The following is a 23523-nucleotide window of genomic DNA, read 5'->3' on the forward strand; positions in this document are numbered from 1 at the left end:
CGATCATAGGCAAGGGAACTGGGAACTGTAAAGTCTTCGTCAGAGCCAAAATGGGGATAAACGGCGTCAGCTTCATTTTCTCTCTGCGGACAGTGTTCTCTAATAGCAACGAAAGACGTAGCCTCTGATAGGCCAATAACAAGAGCAGTCACAGATATCCAATCTATTTTGTGGACGGGGCCCGGTGATGTGTGACGTTGCAGCCCCCTGCCTTTAGTGAAGAAGGTTTATTTTGGCTTCTCCTGTTTCCCAGTCTCCGCCATTAGTGACACAGGAAGAGTAGTACTGTGGAAATGGGGATTAAAATGGTTTAAAAAACTGAAAGGGAGCAGGCGGAAAGCCAATATTTTTTGTTTTTATTGGGTGTTTTCACACGATGATGAGGTGAGGGTGGGGAATGGCAAATGCAATTAAAGAAGGGTTTCGGAATTAACGGAGTAAATACGGATCTGGGAAAGCTGGTGAGAACTGGGCAGCTCGGGGAAGGTTTGTTGTGGTTGAGCACCAGGGAGAGGAGTGTAAACACAGGAAAAGGTATGGCCTCTAACGTTCGCTCCTATACATTATTGTATTACAGAATTTTGTGGGTTGATGCGTTACATCAAACTACGTGCAAATTTAGAATCAATGGGATTTAAAATGATCTTGCAGTGTCCCCACTGACGTAGATGGGGCAACGTCAGTGTTGCTAGCAAAGCTTCTATCAATAACGTGAGTAGCTATCTGGCTAATCTGGAGCTGTTGTCCTACTCGATTGTGAGATAGCAAGGCAATTTGCTAATCTAGCAAGACAGACACGGCTAACTAACTAGACGCTTCTTAAATAACACTGTGGCTCATGGTTGGACCGTATTGAATTTCGAAGTAGCTAACTTGCTAGATGACAAGACACTAATTTTCGGGGATGGCGAAATATTTTGCTGGTGAATGAAATTTACGTTGCAGTCAGGTCAAGGCACAAATTATATCTAAATTAGGCTAACTTGATGTAGCTAGCTAGTTGGAGGGTTACAAAACTTTAACCTGATAATATTGTGCATTGAAGAAGGTTGTTAACGTTATCTAGCTAGACATTAACTAGCTAGCTGTTTGCTAACTAGCATACAATGACACGAATTGCACATATTAACATAAATCTTCTGTATAGCGAAAGGCATTGCCTTTTACTAATTGTATTGCGTGTTGTATTATGTGGTGGAAATTATAAAGTAAATAAAAAGGAATGTTTAGCACGTTGCACGCGATGGTTGTGTGAACGTCACCTTGTTTGTTATCTGTGCCTTTAGCTTTGAGGAAGTAGCGAAATGTTAAACAATATTTCCGTTGTTCATTGTAGCAAGATGGAGCAACTACACTTACGTACGGTGGTTAAATAGGATCGCTTGACAATTAGCTGAGGAATTGGCTATCTTGCTGACTGTTACTAGATAAAACTTGCAGTGTTTTTAGAAGTAAGATTGCGCTTCTAAGTTGAGTATTGAGCTGGCTCCTTTTACATGCTTAGTTACCTCGTGATATGTTTTGATAGCCTCTATTTTCTCATCGTTGCCCAGGATCCCCTCAGCTGTAGTCTGGACGTGATGTCAATCACACATTTGCAGTTTTAAAACGATGTATTTATAGAATACTGAATGCGTACTAATTAAGCGGTTGTACAGGTGTTCAGCAGGTGTTTGGTGTCACGGAACTCAATGTATTGTATTATTGTTGGTCCATTTAAAAGCTAGAGCAAAACAGCTTCCTGTAAAATTTTTACATTTGTTACATTAAGTTTATGCCTTTAATATTTGCAGTTCGTATTTTACTTGGCGTGTAAAGCTCGTTCAAGAGCAAAACAGTTGACACACTAAATGAGACCCCTCCCCCTCAAAAAATAGAAATAAAATGAAAGCAAGAATAAATGTAAAGCTATTGCCTATGACTTTGGGCATTTTAGATGGCTAAACTGAGCATTTATTCTGTGCTCTATTCTCTGACTTTCTCTCGCATTCTCATATTGTACTGGACAATGCCTCCTGTCACACCAGCAAAATGGCCTACATTCTCTTGCTTCCAGTGAAATAACGTTTGAAAATCACGTGAAACATATTTTGAAAAAAAATCTGTACAAGTTTTAAACAAGACAGAAACAATATATAGGTAGGAATAACAATAACGACAATCAATAGTAATGATAATAATAATAATAATAATAATAATGGTAAGCAGAAGAAGGAAAAGAAGAATGCCTTAACATGTAAAAATGCCTCTGTTCCCATCCTTGTTCCGGACTTTAAGCCAAAGTAAACCACTGATCTGGGAGTGTTGGTCCAGACGCTTGCCAGCTGCAGTAACACATGAAATAAGTTGAAACTATTGGCTGGATTTGTATAGGGTATTTAGTTTGCTTAAATGGATTTTTGTATGCATTTGTGTCCAATAGGCGAATTTGAATGTATGAAATCTTGGCCGCTTCAAGTGATTTAGCCCTGGAATTTGATTCCAGTGGGCCCCAGCTACTAGGTTATGCAGCGCTGTTATGGATAGGTGCTTTGCACAGAGCTGGCTGTGTTTATTGTGTCTGTCATACTCACTCAGGGGTGGAATATGGAGTTTCAGGCTTGGCGCGCGGACAAGGGCTCAGCTGCAGTCAGAATTACACTTTCAGTCCACCCCCAGATTAAACACAAGCGAAGGCAGCAGTTGTGCTTGCAGGGCAGATTCAGTTTTTACCGGGTTTGGTTGTATATTAACTGGAAATGCAATGCTCATTGTACAGAGAGGGGAGCATTTTGCTTTTCATTTCTGAATGGGTAAATGTGAAATTGCAGGTTTTAGAAAGTGCTGCCAGAGAACCAGGTGGTTAAAGCAGGATTTGACAATCAAAGCAGCCCATCCTATTGTAATTTGCTCTTGACCTTGTCCTATTTGTACAGAAGCCTAGATTTGCATAATGGTTTATGCAATGCGAGTATTTGGATGGAAGGCCTTTTACATGTATTTGTGTGCATACTATTATAATATTCTCCTTTGCTTTTATCAACTTCCAAGGTAGTGGCTGCACAAAATAGTCTAATCAAAACAAAATGGGACTTCAAGCAGCTGGCCAAAATCTCACAGAAATGGTGCCTATGAATGTTGGCCTTTGATTAATTTGACGCAAGAGAAGAAAATCTCAGAATTGATTGTTTTTCATGACCTCTTTGTAGCTGTCCTGAACTCTGTCCCCATTTGTGTTTCCCAATGCTCAGTCTCTCCATTAGGATAGATATTGTATGTTGTGGTCAGAGCTTTGCTCTCCATTAGGATAGATGTTGTTTCTTGTGGACCGAACTTTGCTCTCCATTACGATAGATGTTGTGGACAGGTTTGCTCTCCATTAGGATAGATGTTGCTTGTTGTGGACAGAGCTTTGCTCTCCATTAGGATAGATGTTGTGGACAGAGCTTTGCTCTCCATCAGGATAGATGTTTTCTTTGGACAGAGCTTTGTCTTTGGGCAGTGCGTGGTGTGTGACTGTGCGCACGTTTGTGTTTTCCCACAGCCTGCCTCCTGCCCGATCTCCGCCGCGCGACCGCCGGACGATGACCGAGCTGGGGGTGAAGTGGGCCTGCGAGTACTGCACGTACGAGAACTGGCCGTCAGCCATCAAGTGCACCATGTGCCGCGCCCAGAGGCCCACCGGCACCATCATCACAGAGGAGCCCTTCAAGACCGGCCCCGGCCTGGACGGCAGGGGCGAGTGGGACCCGCCGGGTACGGAGGGTGGGAGCGGCCTCCTCATCTGCCCCGACTCCAGCGCCCGGCCCCGGGTCAAGCCCGCGGGCCCCGCCGAGACCAGCAGCAAGTGGTCCTGCCACATGTGCACCTACCTGAACTGGCCCCGCGCCATCCGCTGCACCCAGTGCCTGTGCCAGCGGCAGCGCGCCCGCAGCCCCACGGACTCCCCCCAGACCTCCGGCTCCGGCTCCCGGCCGGCCCCGTCCCCTCAGGACCCCTGCGAGGAGTACAACGACCGGAACCGGCTCAACACTCGCGCCCAGCACTGGACCTGCGCCGCCTGCACCTACGAGAACTGGCCCAAGACCCGGAGGTGCGTGGTGTGCGACCACCCCAGGCCCAGTGGCCCGGAGGCCATCGAGCTGGCCGAGCCGGGCGACCCGTCCGCAGTCATCAACGAGCAGGACCGCGCTCGCCGGAGGGGCGGCTGCAGCGGGGGCCAGAGGCGCTCGCCCCCCACCTCCAAGAGGGAGGCCGAGGTCAACATGGACTTCCAGAGGATCGAGCTGGCGGCCGGGGCGGTGGGGAGCAAGGAGGAGCAGGAGGTCGACTTCAAGAAGCTGAAACAGATCAAGAACAGGATGAGGAAGACGGACTGGCTGTTTCTCAACGCCTGCGCCGGTGAGTGCGTTTGGGGAAATGCTGTCCCGTGTTTACATCCAGTCGCTGCCGCCGGTGTAAATGTGAAATTACATGTACTTATTTATCCTTTTGCCAGTTGAATTAAGGTTAGATGGTAGATTAAAAAACGAAAATCAGTGGGAATTAGTGGGCTGGTTTTCCACGCCCCTGTGCCTGAAGGACAATTGGTTTTTAGTACTCGGAGTACTCTCCTGCTCCACTGTTTCTTTTGCGAACAGAGCCGGCATTGTGCAGCCTTTAACTGCTTCTGTGATGCCGTGCAGTGCAGTGGCTGATGGTGATGCTCCGGAGGCAATCGTTTTATTGTGTTTGCGTCGAAATGGAGGATTTGGTTTCATTTCTGCGCAGATGATCTCACTTTTTGTAAATGGAGATGCTCTGAGGATGGATCTTTGTTTGTGTGTGCGTGCCCGTGTGTTTAGACAAAATGTAACTTACTGGCTTCCAGACAACAGTTGCCATTCCACATTTAGTCAGAAGCTGACCTCTGACTTCGTGTAGACTGCGTTGATTTAACCCATAACTCAGAATGGCCTGCCCAGTGATGTTGCTCATTACGGAATACTTGTTTGAGGGAGGAACTTTGATAGTATTATCAATAAAATAAATGTTGCATTAAAACAGAGTTGAAAATCTATACGGGTAATGGTGTCCTGAGTAGGTTTTTAGATCTGATGTTGAGTGGAACATGATAACATCACTGAATTGTGGGCGGTGAGACTATGGAGGGATTGAGCGAGCGAACGAGTGCGTGTTCTTGCTCTGCGAACAGTGCTAGAAGATGAGGGCGCTCCTGAAAGAATTAGCTCGATATTGGTGCTCACATACTTTGTGAGTAGCGCGAGGGGGTGAATGCATCTACTGATGAGGCGTGAGCAAGCAAACCTTACTGACGTCACCGGCTCATGCCTTATATATAGGGCAGCCTGTAGCCCAGTGGCTAAGGCACATGACTGGGACCTGGAAGGTTGGTGGTTCAAACCTTGGTATAGCCATGATAAGATCCGCACAGCAGTTGGGTCCTTGAGCAAGGCCCTGCTTTCGGGAGGATTGTCCCCTGCTTAGTCTAATCAACTAATTCGTTTTGGATAAAAGCATCAGCGAAATAATAAATAATAATTTATTTATGCCTTACGAGCATGTGATTGACGTGACAGATCGGTCTGGTCCAAAACGGTAGGCAAGGGCAGTCATGGGTGGCCCTTGCAGAGGCTGGCTTCTGGTCAAGAGTGCTAGTAAACAGAGGTGCTTGTGTGCTGAGACAGGCATTCTGCGGTGCAAAATAACCCCGGCATGTGCGTCGAGCGAAAATAAACAGCCGCGAACACTGAGTCCCGACCTTGGTCCCGCACTCTGGCAGGGGTTGTGTGTCACAGCTCTGCCCCCCTCCCCTACCCCTGCTGTAAACTGCAGGTCCTTCCAAGATGCCGCAATGTATCCAAACTGCACTCATACCTCTGGGTTTCTATTAACGTCTGTTATGCGAAGGCGCATTTCAGGACTGCCATTGGCCAGGCCACGGTCACACGAACGTGAGGCACTGAGAATACGCATTTCCTGCAAAGCTCCCGTTTCAGGGCTCCTCCAAGGGGGAGGTGTCGTTTGACCCGGCCGTGTGCTTGTATCAGAGGAAGCAATTAATTCTGTCATTTTCACTCGGAGCAAGATTTTCTCAAGGGCTCGGAGTACTGTGGTGTGACACCAGGATGTGTGGCTTTGGGAATGCGTACGAAGCCTAGGATAATTGGATATGCTTGCCTAGAGGGGAAATGTTACAATGGGTGCCGGTTGAATAGGGAGGTCCAGATTCTCAGGAATAACCGGATTCATGGATATTGCATAGGACGCTTTCAACAATACAGGATACTTGGGTCCTTTAATAATGCCAAAGAGAGTGATTATTCTAAAGGGTAGTAATTATCCTTCAGACTTTGCATATAGCCTAACAAATATTAAACCGCATATAGATAATTATGTAATAATATGTAAATATAGTGTAAAATGTTTAATTTGCTAAAACTTGAAAATAAAAAGCTAAGAGAGTAGGCTTGGCTGGGAAAGAGGCTCTATTATGTTGAATATCCAATGGGTGGATTGTATCACTGGGGTGTTACAAAAAAGAAATTTTTTTTTTTTTTTTAAGTTTAGAAATTAATCCAGCTAATTTTTGACTCGCCAAAAGAGATTCTACGGGCTTGCACATACACTGCTCGAGTCTGATGTTATTGGTGTGGCTTGCATTCTTCAGCAGGAAGCCATAACTCGCGTCAATTGTTTTTGCACTCAGATTTGTCATTCCCACACGATTTAGGAGTTCTTGCTGTTTTTGTTTTGTTTGTTTGTTTTTTTTTGCAGTGGAGGGAAAGACAATGTTTGTGTAAAATTTTTCTCATCTCAGCAGGCTGAAAGTTAAAAGTTTGCAGCTATGGTCCGCTTGTTTCCAAAGCATTCATTGCATCATATAATATAATGAATGCTCGAAAAAACACTGAAGCACTGCGTCTGCAGTTTGCTGAACATTATTCTGTTTGAACTGACTATCTTTATGTTGGAAACCAACATATAACATGACATAACATAGCATAACATAAAACAACATAACATAACTTAATGGCGAGAACGGGCCATTCAGCCCAGTAATGCTTGCCGTTTTCAACCACCAAAGTGTACCTACTGCTTTTTTCAATTAATACTCATAGCCAAGTATACATTTTAAAATTTATACTTGGCTATGTGTCCTAGCATCCTATTGGCCTTTTTTTACTGCTACATAGCCTAAAGGCCAGTATTGTAGTGTTTGATTGGCAGTCTGCTTGACTGTCGCCGATGCTACGGGTAACAGGAACTGAGGGAAATGCACGTGAAAGCTGAAGCGATCCGCATATATTGCAGCCACTGTTTATAAGCTGTCACACCACGTTAGCGTGAAACACGTGGACCCGCTGACAGAGTCTAAACTGGGATCCATCAAGGTAACCCATTACTCTCTGGCACAGAACTTGCTTACACTCGCTGGCCGTTAAAATTAGCCTGCGCTTCCGGAGTGGTTTTGCAACCTCAACCTCTGTCGTGCAAAGTGCTAAATGAGATGGTGGGGATGGGGGAGGGGGCAATCCTGGAAGGGTGTATGTGCATCATCTGTCAGCGTGGAAAAGGGGTGCAGTCGGCCACTATCATTTCCAGATAAATGTGATTTGGTTCTGCGAGCTGTGTGACACAGTAAGGCTAGCGGAGGGCCATGTTTAGGTTGGCAGAGCAGATTTGGGATTGCGCAGTCTCCAGGTTGTTTTGGCGGAATATCTGACACCGTTGCTGTCTCGTGGGAACTGTGTCCCAACAGCATTCCCGGCGTATGTTTTTTTCCGAAACATTTCTTGATTTTCTGTGCTAGTTGAGGAAATGCAACAATTCAGTGGTTCTCAATGCAGAATCTGGCTGTTCTGCCTGCTCGGATACGTTAATGACACTTAATGATCATTTCAGTAATTGGACCAGGTCTTTGATAATAATGTGACCACACTCCTGGATTAAATTAAATGATATTTACTAAATAAATATTTAGCCTATTTTCTTATTACTGTCTGCAACAGCAGTTTACACCTTACAGGATACATATTACATATTGCCATACACTGCTGTCTGGGATTGAATATGTTCTTTGGTGTGCCCATCGGATCTTGTTTTTACAATGGAATCGGATTGCTTACCAGAAAGATGTTTTATCATTTGAAATATCCTTAAATTCCTATTCATATCCTGACAGAGCATGGAAGGTGCATTTTCCAGAGCGAATCAATAAGCTGTCTGTATATTTACGAAGTGTTGGTTTATCTTACGATTTAATCTGTGTCCTGGTTATGGCCAGTCTTACTGTAGTGGCGTTAAAACAGACTGTAATTTATCCGCATATTGCTGCCCGAAGAGAGATGGACCATGTAAGTGAATGAAGCTGCCTTGTTCTGGCTGGGTACTAGCTTGTTGGTATGACACAGGCTGGCTAATCCTGTTTTGATAACTTCTGGTTACATTAGAAAACATGAGACTTCTGCTGTAGCCACTAGCCCCAGAGCATGTTTGAGAGTTGGCATATGTTAGGTTAGCATAATTAATTTAGGTGTTGACTGTGCTCAGTGCAGCCGTTGCATAGGAGTCTTCTGTGGGTAACACTTCTGAAATAGGCTTTGTTATTGCCAACACCTTGTCAAGGCGGGACAGAAAGTACAAAGTGAATGTAATGTACAGTAGAGTGTTTTGAAAATCTAGAATAGAGTAACTTCATTTTCTCAGGGGGAACTTCAGATGGAATAGCCCACATACAGTAAATAAATAAAATGACAGATATTGGATTTGGAGATTCCATTGCTATTGCTGTTATTACAAATGAGAATTATATTAAGAACATTCTATTTATTATTTTTGGCCTGCTAATTTTTGACTGCATTTGCTATTGGTACCTCCCCATGTTTTAAACTGACCACGTAACTATCAAAATATTTAACCATAGTTAGCTTGGTATAACAAGCATCATTTTAATAATTATGTCTTCTTTACACAACTAGCTAGTAGACTGTACAGGAGACAACTGGGTGAAAGGTTCTGTCAGCTGTGTTTTTTTTCTTCCGTCATGAACCAGCTGCTGCTGCTTTTGGTTCACCGCCATGACAGTGACTGACCATCATTTATTTTTATCTGAGGAAGTTTACGATGTTACTGTTCTGCTGAACTCACTGGTAGCAAAATATCCATCGAAAATACAAGTTTTACATGACAGAAAAGGTGGACAGTGTCGTGGTGAAATTTTGGTCCACTACTTGGAAAAAGGCTAAAAAATGCTTTTTAACTTTAACTTTCTTTTTTTATTCAGTCTTTCACATTTGTGGCTTTGGCATTAAAAAGCTGTAGTGCCTGCAGGGGGGAAGTTTCTTATTTCACAGTATGTATTTATTCCCCCCTCTCCCCGGTTTACCATGTAGTTAGAATAACATTTTCGTAGTGTGAGTATGAATCAGTTTTGCCCTAGGGACCCCAGGGTCTGCCGGCACTATAGCGTAAATGTCATTCTGGCCTCTGCCCCGCATTACGTGCCTTATGTTTGAAAGCTTTCCACCAAACATTGATTATGCAGTTGATGACAGTACCAGGAAAAATACTGTTAAAAAAAAAAAAAAAGATAAATAACCATACTAATCTCCATATTTGTATTTTGTAATTCGAGGTTCAGCGTACACATGTAAGCCAGTTCCAAAAATTTAAATGAGACGGTAGGCTGCCTAGAGTATGTTCATAATAGAGAAGTTTACATGGAGCCTTTCCCAACATTATTCTGCAATTTTACATCTCCTGAATTTCAAATTGTCCACATCCAAGTTTCTGTCCCGAGCCAGCTTTCAAATTTTGCCGCAAGTATGTGCTTTAAACAAAAGTGGCCGCGAACGTTTCATCTGCTCCCAAAACGCCTGTTGTTCTGAAATGGCCGTTAGACGACCACCCCGGCTGTTTGCTGCCAGGTATGCCCCTGCAGTGCACGGCTACACCGGGCTCCAGCTGATGGGCTCTGAGATTGGAACGCTGCTTCACCGAAGGGCCATTTCACACCAGAACATGTTTTCAAACTGCCCGTGTTCATTATTCCTGACAGAGCTCGTAGGAGCGTGTGCAGCGAGTGCTCTTCAGGAGACTGTTGACGGTAATTTGATTCTGCTGCAATAATACAAATGGAACGGGGCAAGGCGGACACGGCCATTGTAGAGGACCGGCTCTCCACTGCCCTGTCCTTCCTGTCGCCATCGTAACGCATTTTTGCTGTGCCAGAAAACTAGGCCCACTGCCTGTCTAAATGCAAATCGTTATGTGTCTGCTATGACTTTGCAAAACTCATCAGTAAAATGCTAGACCTATGTGTTGTTGAGCTTCTGAAATAGCCTTGATGTAATGGTGAGAGTGCAATCCTGTTGCGTAATGCAATATTCTCTGTTAAGAGCCTTTTTGATATCGTAGACTGAAGGCTGTAGTCTTTAGCTTGGTAGCTAGACCCAGAGCAGTGTCTGAAGGGACAGGGATGCTATGGTGGTGGTGTTTCTTTCACTGAATTAATGGATAATGAATGCGTCGTCTCGTGACCGTGGAGGATTACGATGATAAGCTGCTGGTCTCACTAGAGATGAGGCTTTTATTTCAAGAGAAACACGACTATTAGTCCTGTAATTTGGCAGAGCTTTCCCTGCTCTGAGGATAAAGCAAACAGCTGTTAGAAATGCTGAACACATAAAAATGTATGTACTCGTTTATACGCTTGTGTTTATATTTTCGCAAGGCTCTACACTAACGTTTATTTATAAGGAGCACCTGCTCCTATGTTGAAAAATGTAGGGGCACACAAATGTATCCCAAATTATTTTTACAGTTAACACGCTTCAAATTTCAGGAGCAATTTCTGAATTGCACTGTAGAGCCCTGTGTACAATTGTGCGTTAATGTGCTTCCTATTCAGAAATTTAATGTTGCTGTCCGAAGGTCGAAACAATGGTCGCATAAGTAATGTGAATGGGTATAGATCATTGGTGTGTTTCCAAGAAGGCGGATGCTCTGTCTGACAGGCTGGCTGACGAACGTCTCTCGTCCGTCTCTCGTCTCTCGCTGCAGGTGTGGTGGAGGGGGACTTGGCAGCAGTGGAGGCCTACAAGTCGTCCGGTGGAGACATCGCACGGCAGCTCACGGCTGACGAAGTGCGCCTCTTGAATCGCCCCTCGGCCTTTGACGACGGTTTCACCCTGGTGCACCTGGCCATTCGCTTCCAGAGACAAGACATGCTGGCCATTCTCCTAACCGAGGTAAGGAGAAGCTGCGGGCTAGAAGAAGCGAACTTTGGCTAGATCTTACAAACTAAACGTGTTTAGTAGCCGATATGTTCCTATAACAACCTCAGTTTGGAGCCTGTAATTAGTCTAAGATTTCGCATGGGTGGCTGCATCCTGTCTCCTCATCTGATTGAGCAGATGAACACACCATCTTTACTTTCTTCTTTTCTTTTTTAAATAAAATTCATCCTCAACATCTATCTGTTGACCTTTCTGCTCCTTCACAGTAGCCATTGTTGTTTTCTGTGTTTGCTGTGGCGAGCCTGGTCACTTCCGCGTTTCCCGAGGTTATCACGACTGCAGTATCTCAATCTGTGCCCCCCCGCCCCCTCTGGCGTGGAGAGTGTGCCATTGAATGAACAGGAATGAGGGTACTTTCCCGTTGTATTCAGTGCCGGGTTTGGCCGCTGTTTGATTTCGGTCGAGTTGGCCTTCTCATCAAGTGTACTCCCAGCTTGATCCTGACAAAGAAGGCAATTGTGAGGACAAGCATTGTAGCCTCCTTCTAATGCACTGCCCTACAGGGAACAAAGGCCCCCGTGCACTTTAAGGATTACAAAAGGATAAATCTCGTCTTTATTTCCGTTTAAAGTCTCGGGGCAAATGGGATGGGAAAGATGGTATTATAAAGTGAAGAGGCCACCATACAGGCCTGTCCTTTAAAAGGAAGTGCAATCGCGATGATTTGCGAGACTATTTTCCTCCCAGCGTTGCTAGATAATGAGAAACCTGCGTTCATGCCAGAGTGGGTTTTGCTCTTTCAGTTTGAGATTAAATAAAGGATTACACATAATGCAGCTCAGCCATTGGTCCTTGGTGGGGGTGATGTCACGGAGCTAATGAGGCTGGGGGTTGTGGACAAGATTGCGATTAGTAAGAGCAGGAGAAGCAATACTTCAATCTTTTAATTTTGTCTTTGCTTTTGTATTCATTTTAAACACAAAAAATGCAAATATGCTCATCTTGTTCTCCTTACACATGGCAATGATTCCTGCTGTTTGTATTTTATGGTAACGTTAACGTCAGTTTTAATAGGATGAGATCAGTGGTCCCAGATTGCGATGCCGTTACCTGACCTTGACTGGAGGTCAGTGAGCTGTGTGGCCTGGGTGACCTTTGCAGCCTTTGTAATAAAGTGATGTGTCGCTCTGTCTGTAGCCTGTGGGCCATCTGCAGCCCAGCCAGCTGAGTACTGCTGCCCCAGGGGAATACAAGCCTGACCCTTTAAATAAATAAATAAATAAATAAAGCCACAATAGTCGTGATATATTATTTAACTGATACTATTTGGATGCAGTGATTTATCTAATGTTTAAATTACTTTAGTTGTTTTCTTCACAAGATTTTTTATTAGAATTGGTAGCAGTAGTCGTAGCATTCTCAGTAGCAGCAGTTGTTGTAGTCGCCTAGTAGCAGTGGCAGTAGCAGCGCGTACGAGGCTGAATCCCATTTGCAGTTATGCTGTTGAGATGAGAGTCCCACGTGCAGCGATGACGTAGGACCGGGTCTCACTGGGAACAGCGGTGTGAATCGAGGCGTATAAGTGTGGTGTCCCCACGGCCTCCAGGTCTCCCAGCAAGCGACCAAGTGCATCCCGGCCATGGTGTGCCCGGAGCTGACGGAGCAGATCCGCAGAGAGATCGCCGCTTCCCTGCACCAGCGCAAGGGCGACTTCGCCTGCTACTTCCTCACGGACCTGGTCACCTTCACGCTGCCTGCAGGTGAGCTCGCCTCCCCGCTTTATTTCCCACACGTACTCAGACACGCGCTCAATACTGACTTCATTTCGCTTCCGTGATACCCGTCATGACTGCTGTGGGATTGCCTCCCCAAAACTAATCTATTTTTATTATGAAACGCTGTATATGCCCGGCCAAATATAGGGAATAAGCATGCAACTGAGATATGTTATGCACCCTTACGTAAAGTAATATGTAAGCATTTGAAACTTAAGATGTGAAATATATTTAATGTTTTAGCAGTGCTTCTAATGTGTAGCTGATTGAATACATATGTTCTCGCTTGCTATGCTACATGTATAATAGTTATTGAAATATATAATTGTAAAAACAGTTAAAAAATAAATTCATTTTATAACTGTGCCGATATTGTATAATGGCACTGGAATGCTTGAGATTGTAACGTGTATTATTTTATGCAAACAGATAGTGAAATTTAAAGTGTGTTCCTAAGGCTGTTTTTCTGTATTTTTTTATTTTACCATTTGGGACAAAAAGGCCGCAATGTTGGCAGTACAGTACATGACCTTAAAATGCTATGTGGTGCCCCTTGGCTTGTTTGTACAATGAATTACTTTTAGAAAAACAGTCAGGGTAAGAGTTCGCATGAGTTTTTCTTTTGGCAGTGCTGCCATTAGAGACGAGATTTTGTTGGCTTCCTTGGAAGATCTGAATCTTTTCAGCGATGCCAAGTATTTCTGTGCATGTAGGAAGTAGCTGAAGGCCACTTTATAACCACTCCATTGAACAAAGGCAGTGATCTCATTTTTTTTGTTTTTATGCAAAAGAACGTCCACCTGGGGTGCCTGTGTGTGCGTGTGGGACTGTGCGAGTGTGCATGTCTGCTTGTGTGTGTCCGTGGGTTTGTACATTTTTAAATATCATTTCTAACCATGAATCTGTGCGTGTGCGTGCAAATGTGCACATGAGCTTGTGTGTGACCATGAGTTTGTACGTTTTTAACCATGAATTCTGTATTGGAAAGAAAGTGCACTAAACCAAAAGACAACTCTGCAGGTGTTAATTTCTGGACCCAGAAGAACAGATCAGCACATCGCTCTGAGTCACTTAACGTTTTCCTGAAAATGAGTACCAGTATTTTTGTGTGTTTTTCTGCCACCTATCTTACCTCTTTGTGGTTTCAGATATCGAGGACTTGCCCCCAACTGTCCAGGAAAAGCTGTTTGATGAGGTGCTGGACCGTGATGTACAGAAAGGTGAAGAATAATCTGCTTAAATCTCTCCTTTTGATTAACGAGAACAATGCGCCTGCAACTGAGCAGCAGCGGCAACCAAATGTTTTTTTTTTTTTTTTTTTTTTTTTTTCTGAGAGGATAGACAGGAGGGCAGCTGTATTTCAGCGTTCTGTTCCTCTGCAAACCCCCGCTGCTCGTGTTCTCATAGGGCTTTAGGGCTCTAATTGAGTTTTCATCGAATGCAGCATACCTCAGGGAACTAGGCTTCTGCGTTTTCTACCCTGTGCCAGAGGTCAGCGCTGCAGGGGTCACAAGGTGTCAATTGTCCCGTTCGGCAGCTTTGTTTTGGTCACGGAGAGACATAACAAAAACAATAAATAACAATAAACAATTATTTACATAGCACTTACCCAAACAAAGGTTACAAAGTGCTTCAAACACATTGAAGGCAGTGTAAATGTAACCGGAAATATAGAGGTCAATGGTAGGGCAGAGTGACCAGACTGACCAGGGGCAGCCTGTAGCCTAGTAGGTAGGTACATACCGTACCTGGGGCCCAGACGGTTGGTGCTTCAAGCCCTGTTGTAGCCAAAATATGATTGAATTGACCTTAACCCCATATTGCTCCAGGGGACGTTTGTCCCCACCTTAGTCTCATCAACTATAAAAGTGTCAGCTAAATGAAGGAATGATTTGTTTATATTCACCTGAACGGGGCATGCCCTTCTCCTCTGTCTCAGAGCTGGAGGAGGAGTCTCCCATCATAAACTGGTCCCTGGAGCTGGGCACGCGGCTGGACAGCAGGCTGTACGCGCTGTGGAACCGCACGGCCGGGGACTGCCTGCTGGACTCTGTGCTCCAGGCCACCTGGGGCATCTACGACAAGGACTCGGTGCTGCGCAAGACCCTGCACGACAGCTTACACGACTGCTCACACTGGTGAGCATGCGGCCTCCCTGCAGGCTAGAGGCTGCCTAACCGCACATGTAAAACAGGATGTATAATGTGCATCTGTGCATGACATTGTGTATTTTTGTGTTACAAGATGTAATCTGATTAAAGATGAGGTGAAGTCAAAATGAACTCAAATTTATGTTTTGAATAGTCATAAAGATTTAACAAAAGCAGATACTGTGATATTGAGCCTATTTTATTCAGTCAATTTTTTTATTGTGAAAGTAATACTTATACTGGTCAGTACAGGTGGAATTTGGGTTTGGTCATTTGGAGGCCATATATTAACCAGTCAGCAGTGTGACCATTTGGTCGGCTTTAAGAACTGAGCTTGCGTTTAAGTTTGACATGGTCAAACCATGTCAGACCTGTATTGTTTTTCTATCTAAAAATATGTAGCCTAACAGTTTTAATGGAATATTTTAGATTGTAGATATTGATTTTGCTTGTTTATTGGCATAACAACAGGGCAGTGTCCGATGGGCGTCGTTTGAAAGCGCGTCCAGTCATGTGCGTTAGGGCGTCTCGGTGCGTGCCTGTCTGATGAAAGGCTTGGCACTGGCTGCTGTCGTTCGGTTGGTTTTAGAGGGTGTGTGTGCGGCTGGTTTTCAGGTTCTACACGCGCTGGAAGGAGTGGGAGTCGTGGTATTCGCAGAGTTTTGGCCTGCACTTCTCCCTGAGGGAGGAGCAGTGGCAGGAGGACTGGGCTTTCATCCTCTCGCTTGCCAGTCAGGTATGCCAACCAATCAGAGGCCTTTCTGTTTTTAAGGACATGTCTCCTCGCCCTACCTAGTCAGGTGTCCATATTTTATGACACACCTTACGTATTTGCATGTGATTGAGCTCACTGAACACACCCTGCAAGCCGAGATGAACCCAGTATTCCTGGCCTTGGAGCCTGCCAGAGCTTTTCACACTGAACGGTGAAATGCACAACCCTCAAAATACATTTTCTGCCGGTAGCTCTCTGATTCCTTGTGAAATGTAGAACAAATTGAAGACTTAAGATGATACTTGAGATGAAAACATGAGATGATATTTGTGCTTGGAGCCAGAAATCTTTCAGCAAATGAATGACCTTTGAATTGAATGTATTAGCACTGGCACAGAGGCCCACTCTATTACATTTGACTAGCACAGAATGGTCCTTTATGCAGCCTGCATTTTCATTGATGGTAAATAGACCTGTGGTAAATAGACCTGTAGAGTTTTTAAAGTAGGATAGTTTGTAGAGGGGGCGTCTTCATTGCTTTACCGAAGTTCTTCAGTTATCCAAGTAGAGTCCAGCCTTGTATGGACGTATGCATAAGCAGCTGAATAACATGAATTTCTCTTCTTTTTCCCTCGTAGCCTGGAGCCAGTTTGGAACAGACTCACATTTTTGTTCTTGCACACATTCTTCGTAGACCAATCATAGTTTACGGAGTGAAGTATTACAAGAGTTTCCGTGGTGAAACATTAGGGTTCACTCGTTTTCAAGGTGAGTAGCAGCCCCCCCCCCCTTAAGTCTAAAGGGTGTGTTGTTGCATATTTGTTTTTCATGTGGTAAACATGCTGGTATGTGTATTTGTTTTATTTTAACCTGGGTGGAGCATTTCAGTTTGGTTTTCAGAACATAAAGCTTTTCCTTGTGTCCAAGTTACAGTTACATGTAGTCATTAAAAACAAACTGAGCGGTCCAGAGTGGTAGTAACCGGCAGTTTTGGTTCAGACCTGCAGAAGCGATCAGTTGGTTGATTCTGTGGCTGACTGAGCCTGGCTTCAGAGTTTCCCTTGATGGTTTAATGAGAAGCACCTGGCCATTGAAAGAACGTAGCCTGTTAAACGGAGCCTGCAATTGGATGTTTAAATCCCGGAGTGACGGAGAGTGCTGCGGTCAAGGCCGCAAATTATACCCTGCATGAAAACAGTTACTGCCTCAGTCCCCATTCAGTCCGAGACGGAGGCCCTGGAACGCGGCGGGGCTCGCACATGTACACTGCGGCCATTGTAGCGCAACTCCCATGTGAATGGTGGGACCTGTTTTTAACGTACTGAAGGGGACCTACTCTGAGGTCCTGCTAAAAAAAAAAAAAAAAAAACGGCAACTGGAAACTCGCCTACCCTCGTACAACTGTCATTTGACCATAACGAGAAAAAATATAAAAATGAAACATTGCAAAGCACGTTCTCGTTTAGCGACCATAAACCCCCAGCTAAGGCTGCGGCGTATCCAGAAACGCGGAGCAGAAAGAGGGCTTTTACTCACGGTGGCCCGCTGGTTTTAATTTGGGGCCGGGCGCGGCAGCGGGCTGATGAATGCGGGCTGTAATGATCCCGTCCTGCGCTAATGCCGGGGTAATGGAGGAATGATTTGCGTCTCGTGCCGCCGGCTCTCTGCGGGGAACGCTCGTTAAAGCGGGGGTCCGGACGGCAGGATGCGGGACTGTTCCTGACGGCTCTGCGGCTCCGTAATCTGCCCCGTCCCCATCCCCGCCTATGAGCTGTATACCCGCTCGCGAGTTGGAGTCAGTCAGTGTCAGCTTCAGTCAGTGTCTTCAGTCAGTGTCTCTTCGGTCATAGCCCAGTCGGTCACTTCAGCCCGATGAAACTGTGAAACTGTTCTCCCCAACCCCCCCCCCCCCCCCAAGGATCCGCTGTCATTAAATAGCTGCTGTTTGTCATCTGTTTCCTTGAAGGGTACCTGAGACCATTCGCTATTACCCTTAGAAAAATGGAGTGTACTACAATATATTCGAAATGTATGGAAAATATAATTTCAATAAATACAGTATTTTGCGACAGGGCAATATTATTGCACTTGAAACTCCCTCTAGGGTCTTTCAGCGCACTTGTCCCTGGTTAGGTGTATGCACTCTGGATAAGAGCGTCTGCCAAATGCAAATAATCTAATGTAATGTAATTATTGTGGAAGTAATTGGTATTTTTCTCATGTATTTTGAAGTGTTGCAGTTTAACATGGGAAGGGGGGGGTGGGGGGTTATGGATTTCTTTAATAACAACAAAACTCCATCTAGTGTCAGGCATTGGAAATTTTCAGAAGCATTATATAATAAGTAACCATTAAATAATAAATACAAAATCTTGGTAAAACATTCCCATTGCTGCAGCGATAGGCTTGGCTTTGATTGGCTGTGTTTGCCATCTCCCCTCCAGGTGTGTATTTGCCTTTACTGTGGGAACAGAGCTTTTGCTGGAAAAGCCCCATCGCCCTTGGATACACCAGGGGTCACTTCTCCGCACTGGTGGCCATGGAGAACGACGGCTACGACAATCGAGGCGCGGGCGCCAACCTCAACACTGACGACGACGTCACCGTCACCTTCCTGCCCCTAGTCGACAGCGACAGGAAGCTGCTACACATACACTTTTTATCCGCACAAGAGGTGGGTTCTCTCTCGCCACTGTGTCTGCCCACGCTGCAGAAAGTCTTTTTCCATTAAATAGAAAATGTTAGCTTGTTTTGAGTTAATGTTAGCTTGTGAAATTGACTGATTTGCCAATGGAATAAGAACATTTAACAGACTGTCTTACCTCATCGGGAATATTTTCATCTTATTTTGTGAAAAGGTGAAATAAATAAGATTAAGCCTCAATATAAGACTAAAATACCTTTGGTTGATGTAGTTTTGCAGTGCAGGGCTGAGACCGCTGGTGTGGGCTCACAGTTGTGATGTCACGTGCTTGTATCTGCTAACATGCAGGGATGCAGCCGCTTCCCTGTAGGATTCATAAATGCAGAGATGTGTGTACATTGCTGGTCATAAATCAACAGAGGAACTTTGCGTACATTTGCTGTGATCACATTTGCACCCACGTCACAGTTTACTGTATGTCATTACCTTTTTGTGAACACATTTATTGCGCCTAAGAATGCACTGGCCTGGTATTCTCCATTATTTCCCCTTATGTTCTTTGCTCTTTGAACATGAGCGGTAAGAGTGCATGTATAGGAGTGAAGGTTTCCCATAATGCTAAGGTATGTGAATGCACTACCCTTTAAGCAAAGACTAATTTTAGCAGTCGCTTAAGTGTCTGCATTTGTTACACTATTATCCAAGCTTTATCTAAAGGGAGGCCCACTGTCTCATACTTTGAAACCCCTTGCCCTAGTTAAGGCCTATCCACACAAAGAGCTATAACTATAACCATAACTATAATGATAACGATGTGAGCATCCATACTGCTGAACGATAACGTTCTGCAAATAGCCTCTGGCCTATGTCAGTCGTTTTTAAACGTGGGTTTTGATTGCCTGTCAGTATTTCGCTCTGAAAGTGATTCCAATGATATCGTTCGTCACTGTCATTATGTGATGCGCACTCTGCCATCGACTTGAGTTCGAACTCTTTTAAAAACTACATTTTTATCATTCTTGGTGTGGATGGGGCTTTAGTCTATGGACCATTTCAGACACTGGCGTGTTAGCGAGGCGCTGGCACATTAGCGGGGCCCTGGCGTGTTAGCGGGGCCCTGGCACGTTAGCGTGGCCCTGGCGCGTTAGCGTGGCCCTGGCGCGTTAGCGTGGCCCTGGCGCGTTAGCGTGGCCCTGGCGCGTTAGCGTGGCCCTGGCGCGTTAGCGTGGCCCTGGCGAGTTAGCGAGGCCCTGGCGTGGTAGCGGGGCCCTGGCGTGTCGGTAACGTTGCGGGCCTCTCCCCTCCCTCAGATGGGGAACGAGGAGCAGCAGGAGAGGCTGCTGCGGGAGTGGCTGGACTGCTGTGTGACGGATGGCGGGATGCTGGTGGCCATGCAGAAGAGCTCCCGGCGCAGGAACCACCCCCTGGTCACACAGATGGTGGAGAAGTGGCTGGACGGCTACCGCCAGATCCGGCCCTGCACCTCCCTGTCCGACGGCGAGGAGGACGAGGAGGACGAGGATGAGTGAGGGCAGGACGGCCGAGCGAGGACCCAGGGAGGGACACCCAGACCCCCATCCCCCATGCCCGGAGCCGCCCAGGGACAAGAGAGGACCGAGGGGGGGGCACCCAAACCCCCATCCCCCACGCCCGGATCAGCCCAGGACGACACTGAGAACTCCCTCGTAGAGGGAAGGCCAGCTAACCATTTCAGAAATACCCAAGAAGACAACTGTTACTGTTACCAGGAGACCTTGGAACACGGACACAAAAGCGCAAATGGACAAACGGAAGACTGACAAGACAGACCTCTACTTTTGCTGCATAATAGAACTGGGATGGATTGAAATAAAGGATTGTAGTTTACGGAAATGTTATCCGAAATATTTTCTTTATTTTTTCCTTGTTTCTTCCCCCCCCCCCCAGATGTAAATCTCTGACCGTAAATGTAATGCATGTGGTTGTTTAAGAAATAATGTTATAGGAAAAATACCAGCATAAAGAAAGGAAACTTTATATCAATTTATTATGGGCACTTACAAAAGCACATTTTCAAATGATGTTTTCCTGAAGAGATTGTTTTCTTTTTTCCACCCCACCCCCTTTTGGAGTCAAACCGTTTTAATTGGCTCGCTTGTTATTTGGGGGTGGGCGCAAGCCAATGTCAGGACCCCTAATCACATTCTTCCTAAACTTGAGAAAAACGTATTTAGGAAATTGTATATTTGACAGCAAACACTGCACACTTGGTTAAATTAAAGCTAATTAGTGTATGTATATAAATATATACATATATACACAAATGTATTTGTATATAGGTATACCTGCCCAATTTTGAAAGCAAGTGTGTGAAGGTAAGGAAAAGATTATCATTTCAGATTTAAGGGAGTTTATTTTTCTCTTTAAGGGGGATCATCAACATACGTTTTCTGTCCCTTGTTTACCTTTTTGCAAGCCTTCTGGGAAAAAAAACCTTTTTTAGAGAAAAATAATTGAGATTATTTATTTGGCTGGGAGGGTTAGTGTGCAGAGGTTCTGATCTCTATTCTCTCCTTTTTTGGACTTTTGTTTATCTTTTTGTGGTTTTGTTGATTGTTAATTCAATCTTGAAGAATTTTATGTTGCACAAAATACATACTCTTGCTGTGAGGAAAAAAAATCTGTAAAAGTTTACTTATTCATGTGTGATTTAGTACCTCATTTTGATGTTACAATTTAGGTGCTTATTTTGTGGGGCAGAAGTCACAAAACTCATGTCAACATGACAGAAATAATGCATTAATATTAAATTAGAATCACCCATGTCTTGTCCTGTTCTCATATTTCTGTTTCTTTTTGGTCCTTTTGATTTCTTTTTAGTGGTCAGGTTAATCCTGTTAACCCATCTTCTGATCTGAATATGAGATCTAGACTTCTAGTCTAGAAGTTATTTTCAGTTCAATTGGCAAAGGCTTTTGAAATCTTTACTCAACCGAGTCATCCCTAGACAGCCTCATTCCATCACTGAAGTGTAGGAGACAGACCTACACATCGTCTTGTTCTTTCACAAAAATATCTTTGTGGGTTATCAAGTTTTCTCAGACACCTGTTGCTTTTGGTTCGTTTTTTACTGTTTGACAGGTCTCGACATTCACCAATGTTTATTCACAGTTCTTAAAGATGAAAGTCCAAAACCAAAGCGATGGTGCATTATACGAGACGTTTGAATAGTTTGCATTGGTGTTATTACCATAGATGAAAGTACTGTACATGCACTGTTTTCATGGGATTCTTTAGTTAAAATGGACACATAGTTTGAACACTACCTAATTGTCATTTTGTTTATGAAATGGATGCAAATCTGACAAAATGGGACACATAAGTAACATCAATACTTGGCTTTTGAGTGAATGCTTGTGAGGAGGATGGATTATATAAGGAGAAATAAAATTAAGTATGAAGACATTTGGAGTGTTATTTTTAAATTAACATTAAAATATTAAAACTGCTATACGTTAACAGGAATATGTTGTTGCCTTTTATTGAAATGTATAACTACATAAATCTTTTAATAATGTGTTTTTTTTTTTTGTTTTTTTTTTTTAAAGTAGAAGGTATTCTTTATGGACAGTTCACCCTGGTCTCAGGCATTTAGTAATTATTGTGCCAGGTCATGCCACTTATTACTTGACTATTTCTGAGTACCTATTCACAAAACCACATTAACTACCCAGTTATTTAGTTGAGATGCAAAAACAGGACCGAAGAAGGTTCCTCGTTTAACCAGTCCTTGAAAACCTGATTCACCTGCTGAACAAAAACATTTTAAATATTAACAAGAATGGAATGTTGTTATGCTTTCACTTGACTTTGAAGTATTTGATGGATCAGTTACTGTGCGCCCGTGTTTGCTGTTTTGGCTCTGTACTTCCAGGCATCTTTAGTTCATGCACAAGATGGCTGATAAAAGGTGATGTGTCAAAGGCTCCCATGAAGAGAAGACTACACCAGCAGAACCATAAGAAGATTAATACTAGTAAGCCTCAACAGAACAGCCAGTTTGCAAAAAGCAAGTATACTGTAGAGTTCTGGAACAGCATTATGGACAGATGAGTATTGCCCTGTACCAAAAAGGCTGGGTCTGCTCTGATTGAACCAAATGCATCCAAAATCAGCACTTCACCTTGCAGGAGGGTAATGACCCTAAACACACTGCAAAAGCAACCAAGGAGTTTTTCAGTTCCAAAAATAATGGAACATGCTTGACTGGCCAAATCAATCACCTGTCCTGAATCCAACAGGACGTAGACCTGCCTGAAGGCAAAAAATCCCCCAAAACAAACAAGCTGAAGATTCAGTACCATCATTAGGGAAGATAATGAGTGTCTGGTGATGCCTATGGGCCACAAACTTCAGCCAACCATCAAAAGGATTTGCAACCAAGTCCTAAATATAACAGCTAAATCACATTATTAATTTGTCGAATTAATTTTTCCTTCTTAAAAGGAAGGGATTATGTAAAGTATGAAAAGCAGATGTAAGTCCTACATGGCTCATCCGATATGGATGCAAATACCCTGAAATGAAATCTGATAGTCTGCACTTTAACCTCATATTCATTGTTTAATTTAAAATCCAATACTGGAGTACAGAGTAACAGCCTGCACCTGGGGTGAAAATTGAAGCCACAACACGGCCTCTCTGTTTTGTCATCTTTTCTGTTTCTGGTCTTCACCTTGGGGATAATTCACACCTTGCAGCAGCTGTGAACTGGAAACACAACCTCTCCACTGGACCCTGCGAAACCTGACACAGCGGGAAACTAGAACGGCAGTTTCTCACCTTGCTCTGCCTGAAAGTCAGGAGGAAGAGAACCAGGACAATGGAGGTGTGCGAGTAGTCTATATTTATCTCATTTTCTATCATTATTGTCATATGAAATATGGTCCTCTCGTGGAAAGACTTCTCATGTGCCTCTTCCCTTCATTTAACAGAGCTTGCCAATGAAATAGACAATGTCTGTTTAAACCAGTGGTTCCCA

At 44.2% G+C, this 23523-nt stretch overlaps 1 protein-coding gene across 1 annotated transcript; it reads left to right on the forward strand.

Moving 5' to 3' along the window:
* Positions 1–231: 231 nt before the first annotated feature.
* On the forward strand, positions 232–21947 carry LOC133122050 (ubiquitin thioesterase ZRANB1). The gene is made up of 10 exons (XM_061231721.1): positions 232–534; positions 3524–4380; positions 11044–11231; positions 12826–12979; positions 14143–14214; positions 14934–15132; positions 15760–15880; positions 16498–16627; positions 18304–18533; positions 19814–21947. The coding sequence occupies exons 2-10, from the start codon at positions 3564–3566 to the stop codon at positions 20030–20032; spliced, it is 2130 nt and encodes a 709-aa protein (XP_061087705.1). The 5' UTR covers positions 232–534; positions 3524–3563; the 3' UTR covers positions 20033–21947.
* Positions 21948–23523: the final 1576 nt, after the last annotated feature.

This window comes from Conger conger, chromosome 2 (assembly GCF_963514075.1).
Source record: "Conger conger chromosome 2, fConCon1.1, whole genome shotgun sequence".
Classification (NCBI taxonomy): Eukaryota; Metazoa; Chordata; class Actinopteri; order Anguilliformes; family Congridae; genus Conger; species Conger conger.

Bases quoted from the DNA above. Each gene is read 5' to 3' on its own strand.
- LOC133122050 (XM_061231721.1), top strand. From the start codon at position 3,564: ATGACCGAGCTGGGGGTGAAGTGGGCCTGCGAGTACTGCACGTACGAG. The intron at 15,133-15,759 runs GTGAGCATGCGG...GCTGGTTTTCAG, and splicing joins TTACACGACTGCTCACACTG to GTTCTACACGCGCTGGAAGG. The intron at 16,628-18,303 runs GTGAGTAGCAGC...TCTCCCCTCCAG, and splicing joins AGGGTTCACTCGTTTTCAAG to GTGTGTATTTGCCTTTACTG.